General features: G+C 35.8%; 2 protein-coding genes across 4 annotated transcripts; one reads left to right on the top strand and one right to left on the bottom strand.

Annotated features, from left to right (window-relative positions):
• Positions 1–249: 249 nt before the first annotated feature.
• Positions 250–1,059, bottom strand: LOC113305441. The gene has a single exon (XM_026554473.1). It carries the CDS (start codon positions 1,057–1,059, stop codon positions 250–252), a length of 810 nt encoding a protein of 269 aa, XP_026410258.1.
• A 5,918-nt stretch (positions 1,060–6,977) lies between these two features.
• LOC113304385 lies at positions 6,978–10,002 on the top strand. 3 transcript variants are annotated; one of them, XM_026553492.1, is made up of 2 exons: positions 6,978–7,268; positions 9,278–10,002. In XM_026553492.1, exon 2 carries the CDS (start codon positions 9,316–9,318, stop codon positions 9,745–9,747), a length of 432 nt encoding a protein of 143 aa, XP_026409277.1. In that variant the 5' UTR covers positions 6,978–7,268; positions 9,278–9,315; the 3' UTR covers positions 9,748–10,002. The 3 variants fall into 3 exon arrangements, with proteins under 3 accessions (XP_026409277.1, XP_026409276.1, XP_026409275.1); XM_026553491.1 differs by having other exon boundaries at positions 9,270–10,002; XM_026553490.1 differs by lacking the exon at positions 6,978–7,268 and adding an exon at positions 8,300–8,474.
• The last annotated feature ends 107 nt before the right edge of the window (positions 10,003–10,109 follow it).

The following is a 10,109-nucleotide window of genomic DNA, read 5'->3' as shown; positions in this document are numbered from 1 at the left end:
CTGACTTCAAGGCTCTAAAGACGTATTTTAGATAATTATTATTTCGAATCTCCCAATCAAATTGATAATTACAACGGGCATGTGAAATAATGTCCTCATTATAGAATGTAGCCTTATAACAACGTAATTGGGTTTGTACCCCTTAATCCAAACAAGAATATATATGTTTTTTTTTATGAAAACTATAATTATATTAAAAGAGACATATTACATGTAACTTAGACTGGTAGACAGTTGATCCTTCCTGATTTATTTCATAAAGATATCAGGAATATTACAATGATATTCAAAAGAACGTCTACCAGTTCTAGCTTCATTTACAATTACATGCGCCACACTGTTTTCTTGTCTTCTTACACAATTTACATTACACCAAGAAATTTTTGATAACAAATGCTTTATTTCATTTACAAGTCCTTCATTCATCCAGTGAACTGAGGATTTGGCATGTTTTACCGAGTTAATGACATTTAGACAGTCACCTTCAAAAGTTACTTTCTGCATACCCTTTTTCGTTGCCCAATGTATCGCTTCTTTAAAATCCAGGCATTCCGCATGCTCAGGATCTATTCCTCCATGGAAGAGTCTCCCTCTGATGCTTTCGCAGGTACCTGTAGAATTACGGAGGATTAAACCAATTCCAACATATGAAGAGTCACGATCAAATGAAGCATCCATATTTATTTTTAGTTCTTCAGAAGCAGGTGGAGACCAATGAGCATCAATGTGGGTACTGCTTTGGTTATACTGATCAGTACAATATTTCAACATGTTTTTAATATAAAATATTGTTGAACATATACTTTGGTTTTTATTATCAAACTCTTTTAGACATCTGTTTTTCCACAAGAACCAAGCTGTTATCATTGCCATTGCAATCCAGTTAGAAAATTCCTGAGTAGTTACAGTGCTGTGTTGTTGGAACCAAGATAGTATCCAGTCTTTAACTTGAATGTGCTGTGTTTGCAAGACTGAAACATTTACATGCATACCTAACCAGACAGATCTCGAATAATCACAATCAATAATGAGATGATTTAAAGTTTCTTCAGCCTTCATGCATATAGAACAAGTTTGGGAGATTTCATTTTTGTATGTATGCAGTTTAACCTTAGTGGGTATTATATCCTTAATGCATTTCGAAATGAAAATCTTCACCTTATGTAGAACATTCATTTTTCACATTTGTTTCCAAACTAACTTAGGTATTTCATTACTCTTGGTTGTTGTAGAGACATGAAATTTCCTTACAAGCTCTTTATAGGTAGACTTGACAGTGAATTCTCCTGATATATTTAGTTCCCAAATCAGTTTGTCAGTACCAAATTGTACTAAATGCATATTTAGAATGAGATTGGCTGTTTCTGGAAGAAAAACCTTTCAAATCAATTCAGAATTCCACCTTCTTGGATTTTGAAGCATAAGATCTGAGACATGAACAATCCTAACAGAATCTGAGAAGTTATCCTTTGGGACTGGAGGAGTATTCAAGCCCCTTACCCACTTATCATACCATACTAGAGTTTTAGTACCACACCTGACATCCCACCTATGAATTTGTCTAACATATTGTAAACCAATCTCTAGACCCTTCCAAATCCAAGATGGATTTTTATGTGTCTCCTGTAAATGTAGAAAGTGACAGTAAGGAAAATATTTAGCTCTCATTAACTGAGTCCATGGCTTATCCTCTTCTGTACAAAATCTCCACGCTAATTTTGTGATAAGAGCTTGATTATACAACTCTAAATTTCTGAAAGCTATGCCTCCTTCTTCTTTAGGGTAACAAAGTTTACTCCATGAAATGGGACTATATCCTTTATTTTTTGTACGACCATACCAAAACTTTCTCTGGATTAAATCCAATTTGGTAATAATGCTTTTTGGAATCCTAAAATTACTCATGTAATGCGCTGGTATTGAGTTAAGAACTGATTTAATTAGAGTTGTTCTAGCTGCTAGATTCAGAGTTTTCGAACACCAATCTTGTATCCTATGCTCATAAGAATCTTTGATAGAAGTAAAATAATTTGTTTTATATTTACTCAATAAGATTGGAAGACCCAAATATTTATCAGAAGAACTAAGTTGTTTAACCCCCAACTCTTTCTGAATAAAATCTTTATGTGCTTCTGAAATATACCCCGTAATAAAGGCAGAAGATTTGTTGAAATTAATCATTTCACCAGACACTTCACCAAAATTTTGTAAAATATCCTTCACTTGGTTAAGACTATCCTTTTCAGCTTGAAAGAACAACATACAATCATTCGCAAACAATAGATGATTGATAGTTATTGAACTTTTGGCAACTTGGATGCCTTTCAGTTTACCCAACGCTTCAGCATGTAACAAGGACCTAGTAAGATATTCCATAGAAATAATGAAAAGATAGGGAGATAAAGGATCTCCCTGTATAAGTCCAAGAGAAGGAATATAAGGTTTGCACATGCTGCCATTGAGACGAACAGAGACCGAAGTTGTTGAGACACATTGTTGTTTTATCATTCTCCAATTATCATAAAAACCAAGAGATTGTAACATCCTATCAATGAACGACCATTCAACTCTATAAAAAGCTTTCGACATATCTAATTTAAGATCCACCTGACCTTTTTTCTTCCTAGACTTCTTGATAGAGTGAATGAGCTCATGAGCCACCACGATATTATCATTTATATACCTCTTTGGAACATAAGCAGCTTGTGTGGGTGAAATGACTCTCTCCATAAGTGGTTTCATTCTAGTTACAAGAAGATTGGAGATTATTTTATTAGTGATATTATAGAGCCCAATTGGTCTGTAATCACCATGAGTCGAAGGATGATAGGTTTTAGGAATTATACAAGTGATAGTTTGGTTTATCTGAGTTGGTAGCTGCTTGGTTTGAAAGAAATTTTGAACTAAGTTAACAATATCAACTCCAACAGTGGACCATTGTGTTTGATAGAAGCCTGCTGGAAAACTATCCGATCCTGGTGCATTCCAGCTAGGAAGTGATTTCAAGACAGAATATATTTCCTCTTCAGATGGAATAGAAATCAAAGCTTGATTTTCCTCCTCTGAGATTATAGGATGAATTATATCAAAAGAATCAGGCTTGAAAATTGGATTAATAAAAGTTGCAATATTAGCTCTTCTTGTGTATGATACCATTGACCGTTAGAATCACGTAAAGCTGAAATATGATTTTTAGCTCTTCGCCTATTCGTTTTTGTATGGAAGTACACCGTATTGTTATCTGGGTCTTTGATCCAATGATCTCCAGATCTTTGGTGCCAAAAGTAAGCTTCAATTCTTTTCCAATAGTCTTGCTTTTGTATAGTGAGATTAATCTCATTAGAGACACTTTCACTATAAGGCAAAGCTTGCAACTGAGAAAGATATTGATGAAGTTGCTGGACTTGAACATTAATTCTACCAAAATAATGTCTATTCCAATATGATGAATTACTTCTAACTTTTGCAAGCTTAGAATTAATTTATACATTTGCAGACTGAATCTTCCAAGTATCCTTAATTAATTCTGAGCAATAAGAGTCTGTTAACCAACACCTGTAGAACTTCCAAGCATTCTTAGGTTTAACAGTATTAGACTCTGTGATAAGGAGAAGAGGGCAATGATCTGAGCCCAGGAACGGAAGGTGTAATACTTTAGAATTAGGATAATCATTAACCCAATGAGAATTCTGTAGGGCCATATCAATCCTAGCTCTCTTATAACCCTTCCAGTTTGTTCTGTTTGAACATGTATGCTTAGACCTTATAAATTCCATATCCATTAAACCCATGCTGTTAATGACACTGCAAACCCAGTTATCAAGTGAATTCCTACTTGTAGAAGCCTCCTGGTTATTTAGGTGAACATTAAGATCCCCCAACACTATCCAAGGCTGAAAAACATTATCACTAAGATCTTTTAGAAATTCTCATTGTTTTTGCTTCAACTCATAATATGTTGAACCATAAACACAGGAGAGAAGCCACTCCTGTTTTGAGACATTAGTGGATATAAGAAGATGGATCATATTATCATTACTACAAACAATATCACATGGAAACCCCTCCTTCCATAGTAATATTAGACCTCCAGAAAGACCAATTGAGCTAACAATTAAAGATTTAGGATAACAATATTGTTGAGTCAAAACTTTATCTCTAGCCTCTGATACTTTTGTTTCCATTAAAAAAATAATATCCAGATTATGTTTTTGAATAATATCTCTAAGGTGATCTCTAGTTTCTTTAGAAGCTAAACCTTGAACATTTCAGGAAAACACCTTCATTTTACTACTTAAGCAAACAAAACAGAATTGAAGATATGATGCTAAAGAGAAATAATTACTCTGAAAATTAAAGATGCTAGAGTAATTGAAATATACCTGAGCATCAGTGCCTGATGTAGAAGCTTTGAGACGCTTGGATTGGTTTTGCTCAGAAACTGTCCCATAAAAGGAAGGATAAGTGTTAGGTGATGATGAGGTATCTTCAAGATTGACTTGTGCATTTGCTGAAGACTCTTCATCAGATGAACCAGAAATATGACTTGGAATGTTAGCCTCAAAGTGATCTATAAGTTCTTGCAATGGTTTCTTATATGCTCTGGAAGGGTGAAATTCATCCGGATCTATATTGCTGACACTTATATCTTCAAAAGTAATATCAAAGTCTCCTAGAGCAATATAAGATCTTAAAAGATCCATATTAGATCCATATCCAGATTCCCGACTCTTATGTGAAATTGAGGCTTGTGCAACATTTGCATCTGGATTAATTCCCACAATATCACCACTTTCAACCCACATCTGAACTGCTTATCCATGTCATTAGTATTACTAGGCCCACCCTCTTCCACCCTAATCCTATTTCCATGCCTATTGACCATTTCTTGCCTAATAATGGAATTATTAAAGTTAACCCTTAACATACCTTGATTATCACATCCCACTAAATTTGCTGGCTAAGATGGCTCCAACTGAATATTTGACTCTGGATTGATAATTTCCTGCTGAGTCAGAAGACCCACATTCCTTGGAAGTGACATAACATCATCTTCCTAATTCACATTAACTGCTTGTTCTTGCATGCATGCAACATCATTTAAGACCATTTCATTACGCTGATTCTCAGTAGCTGGAACTTGTGAATCTTCTCCTTCTTGTTGAACTTGATGAAGGTTATTATGAAAATTCTTGACACCTCTCATATCTTTATTTGTCCATGCAGGCGGATCCAAAATAGAGTTAGTTGATAGATAACCCCGCGGCTGTTGAAGAAGAAAACTTGCTATCGTTGCACATTCAGACTCCTTATGATATATGGTATAGCAGTAGCCGCACAGATTGAAAGGTTGTTTATCATAGAAAATCTGAATCCATTTTTCTTATCCCGCTGCATTCTTCATCCAGAATCCTCTTCTCAGGGGGGTCACGAACATCAAACCGAACTAGAGCTCTTTGAACTTTACCATTTGGAACAACACAGTCTGGTGGGTCTAGTTCTTGTACTTTCCCTATAGCACCAGCAATACCATAAACAATATCAGGACTTGCAAAAGCCGCACAGATTGAAAGGTTGTTTTTCATTGAAAATCGAATCCATTTTTCTTCTCCCGCTGTGTTCTTCATCCAGAATCCTCTTCTCAGGGGGTCACGAACATCAATCCGAACTAGAGCTCTTTGAACTTTACCTTTTGGAACAACACAGTCTGGTGGGTCTAGTTCTTGTACTTTCCCTATAGCACCAGCAATACCATAAACAATATCAGGACTTACAAAACCAGGCTGCATGTTGTAGAGACACATCTATAAAAGCTGTTTAGTTAAATCACGACTCCAATATTAGCAGGTATCCTACTACAAACCAGGGACGAAACTTGAAAACAACCTCATATTCATCATGAGTATGAAACTTAATCAACCAACAATTATTATCTTCCTTCTTGATAAAGATATCTTTGCTTTTTGGCCACACCTTTTTTAGTTCTTTATCAAGATCTCCTACTGTATAAACTTTGGAAGTATAAACCTTACCCAAAAAACTAAATTTGTATTGATCTGCACCTTGCAACAGAATCTCAGTTGATAATTGAGGCTCTTTTAGAGCCCTGAGACGATCATTAATGGAAGTATATTCCATTCTTTGTTGTACCTCTCCTATTTCTCTATCCATAGCAGAACAAAATAAAGAAAAAGAGAGATTGTGGGAGAAGAGAACGAGGTGTAGTAGAAATATAAACAATTTCACACCTGTTTTTTGATCGCTGAATGTTGAACACTTGGAAAACTGCATATGACATCTGAAAGAATTAAATATAGGTTTAATTATTAGGCGGCTTGAGTGTCAGAAGATATGGAATTCGAGAAAACAGGTAAGATAAGCAGTAAAATGAATAAATCCAACTGATGGAGAGTTCTGCAAGGTAACGTTCTGTATCATCTCGTGTAATCCAGGCATCAAAAGGTGTTTATCAATCTCAAAGAAAAAAGAAAAGAGGAAGGAAGAATATTAGGCAAAATCATTCCAATATCCCAAAACTTCCTCAAGCACCGATGTCAGACCTAGAAAGAAGAAACAAAGTTGAAAATTAGCATCATCATATAACTATAAACTCAAATTCTTGAAATAATACTCATCAAATTATCAAACTAGTGAAGAATGAAGAATGAGTCGAAAACGATTTTTAACCGAGTTAGTCGTCCGATTTTTCTCCAGAGGTTTCGGCCAGTCCTCTTTCAAACAAGAATATATGTGATATTATATTTCTGATGATACTCACTGATAAGTAAAAAATTAGAGAGTTCTGGTTTGTTTGAACGGGAGAACATTCTCACTACTTGAGTATGCCCCTTCATCTCCGATAAAACGCCGATGGTGGCTTATAGGAAGAGATACGTGAAAAAAATTCTAAGAGGCTATCCCTCACCGGAACAAACATATTTGAAAATATCAAACAACTTTCCCATGGCAAGATTAATGCTCAACCAGCACTTTAACTGGCTGGGCATGCTTGAACAGACAATTGACATATGCTTCACCAACCACGATGCCAGAAAATTGACGGTGGAGGAAACCGGTTGAGAGGAGGAACACACCACCGAGTATTTGGGCCATTAGCGGGACAGGACTCTATTTTCCCGTTCCGTCTGTAACCGTGATTTGGCTAAAAACTTACGACTCATAATCCCCATAAAACGACACAATAAAACCCTAACCTGCCTGAGTTTATTTTTCTCCCCGCCGAAATCACACTGAAAGAGAAGGCAAAGGTAATTCCTAACTATTGTTTCTCTTTTGCTGATTTTTCTTTTTTCTTGCATTTATCAAAGTAGTTGTTTGTTTGATTGATTCTGTATCTACTGATAAAAAAATTCTGATATCATGAATTTTGAAGAACATTAGGGTTTTAAACATTTTTATTAAAGTTTTTCTGGGTTGATTTACTCTGGTATTATTAGAGTTACTGATAGAATCAGCTATTGGTGTGGCAAATTGGGTTCTCTGTATAGCCGAGTCTGATTAGGTTAGGAGTGACAGTTTTTAGTTGTGGGTGATTTTCAGTTGAGAATCTTTGGGATTTTAGATAATGACGAAGACATGAATGTTTTAGTGGATTTTTTCCTCTTGAAGAGCCAGAGCCAGAGCCAGAGCCAGAGCCAGATTTTTAGGTTTTTTTTTTCCTTCTGAAATCATAGGAGAGTTTAGAGAAATCAATTTGTTTATCTGCTGCTTAAAATAGCAAAGAATTGTGTATGTCCTCCTTTGGATGGTTTAGCATTACCAATCAAGTGTCTAGATGTGAAGTTTTAGTGCAAGTAATTTTAATTTAGTTGCTTTCTGGCTTCAGTACTTTGTGGTAGCATGTTTGAATTTGCTTTCATTAGTGCACAGCTATGCGTGTAAAGTGTTTGTATTTGAATCGTAGAAGTAATGCATGGTCGAACATCAAACTGTTAGTATAGGTTTATATTCCATGATAGTAGGGTTTATCTGAATGGATAGGGGAGGCTTGCTTTATCAACCATGTCAACGTTGATGCAACATATCGCTGCATCTCTTGTCCATCTTATCTTATCAGTTATCATTACTCCTGTCTATTAATTGAACTTAATTATAGTGTGCGAGTCTTAGGTGAAAGAATCTTTGTATTTACTTAATTCTAGATAAACACTGAATCACAGAGTGATAATTAACAGAATTACGCATGGATGGAGGGTCATATAAGGATAATAACAAAACATCTACTGATCTAAATATCTAATTGGTTATGATGAGTTCTCGGAGAAGCTTTATTGCTGGAGTAACTGATGGAGCAGTTGGAGGCAGCACCTCCAAATTGAAAACCTAGCCTCTTTTAGTAAGCTCCATTCAAATAGGGAAGTCTCAAAGAAGAAAGGCAAATAAAGTCGAGTCAAATTGTAGACTAAACTTTTGAGCCTCAACTGTTCTAGGACTTGTGTTGTTGGACTATAAAGGTAAGTATGCTACTTGTTATACGCGTCATACGAATACTAAACTAATGTCCGTTAATGTTTATAGGTACGGTTTGAAAGTACAGATTCTTACATGAATGGCGATATACATTATATTCGGCAAAAATAGCCAGATGATGCATGTTTGTAAAATTCTAATAGTGTTGTGATTCAGAGTACTTTTGGATGTTAATTTAGGATTGATATAATTATGAAAAAACGAAATGTTCCTAATTTGAGCATCTTAATTGTGTTGTTCTCTTGTAAGTGGGTCTGGCTTTTATGGTTCACTAAGCACAATACTTCTTTCACAGATTCTGAACTGTAACATCTTATATTTTGACTTCAACCAAGTTATTTTTTTATCTTATTAATTTATTTGTACTGCTAAGGTCAGCTACTGGTTACATTCGGTTTTTCTTATGCTCTTATACTAGGAAGTCAATCATAGGAGGTATTATTGTTGAACAATGTATGAAATTGACTCCACATGATATGGACCCTCTGAAGTCTGAACAGGTTCATAGGGTTTAATAAGAGGTTGGATTAGTAGATTAATTTACCTATAGATTACAAGTGAGTTGGATCCTTCGTGTTGGTACTGAATAGAGAACACTCTGGTCTGTCCATTAGGTACTGCCGTTTTCAAATTTATAAATTAACAGTTTTGCTGTATTGTTAACATTAGTTATTTATGCAAGCCTGTTGCTCAGTCAGACTTTGCTGTTTTGTTTTCATGACATCATAGCATGCCTATTGAGAAGTCTAACCTTCACTGTTTTGTTTTTTTGTTTTAAGGAGTCCAGGACTTTGGGTCTCTGTGGAATGTGCTGAAACTGCTTGAATGCTCGTCAATCCCAGTGCGCCAACAATGCTTGCTCAAGGTGACGCTTCATCTAGTTCAGGAGATGATGTGGAGATATCAAATGGTCGGAACAAGCGTAAAACTGCAGCTGCTTCAAGTCCTGGCCCTCGTAAGAGAAACCGCAAGGGAGCCCCAGGGGATGCTATAGTGGAAGCTATGTTAGAGATTGCTGCTGCTTCAAAGATGAGGGCAGCTGCAATGGCGAAAAGCGAAGATCGGTTTTCTATTAGTACGTGTATTAAAGTACTAGATGAGATACAAGGACTGGATCAACAGATTTACTTCTTTGCTTTGGATCTTTTTGAGAACCCTAATGCTAGGGAGACATTCATATCTCTGAAAAGTGAAAGAAGAGTGACATGGTTGCAGGGCAAGTCCGGTGGCAGTCTCTCTGTTAGTACCATGGTTTGAAATCTTAAGGCATTGGACCTACGCAATTTCACAAGGCCTCATATTGTCAGAGGGCATACATCTAGCATATTCTTCTTCTTCTTCTAGTAGTTTTATCTTGTAGGTTAAAAAAACTTAATTCTCTATGTTCTATCATTTATATTCAAGTATGGTTGAATGTACAGAGTAAATGAATTGAGAAAACAAGCTAACTGTCACACCTCATATGCAATGGTTTTACTATTGGATTTGTGAGCAATTGGTTCCTTTTGTTAATTACAGGTTAATCAATGTATGATTATTGAAAGCAAAGGCATCAACCATTCAAGGGTTGTCTAGTGACCCACAACTAGCCACTAGTAACTTGGCTTAATGTCAAATTT

This window comes from Papaver somniferum, chromosome 8 (genome assembly GCF_003573695.1).
Source record: "Papaver somniferum cultivar HN1 chromosome 8, ASM357369v1, whole genome shotgun sequence".
Lineage (NCBI taxonomy): Eukaryota > Viridiplantae > Streptophyta > Magnoliopsida > Ranunculales > Papaveraceae > Papaver > Papaver somniferum.
Note: the sequence above shows the minus strand (reverse complement) of the source record. Positions and strands in the feature narration are given on the sequence as shown.

Bases quoted from the DNA above. Each gene is read 5' to 3' on its own strand.
- LOC113305441 (XM_026554473.1), bottom strand. From the start codon at position 1,059: ATGAAGGCTGAAGAAACTTTAAATCATCTCATTATTGATTGTGATTAT.
- LOC113304385 (XM_026553492.1), top strand. From the start codon at position 9,316: ATGCTCGTCAATCCCAGTGCGCCAACAATGCTTGCTCAAGGTGACGCT.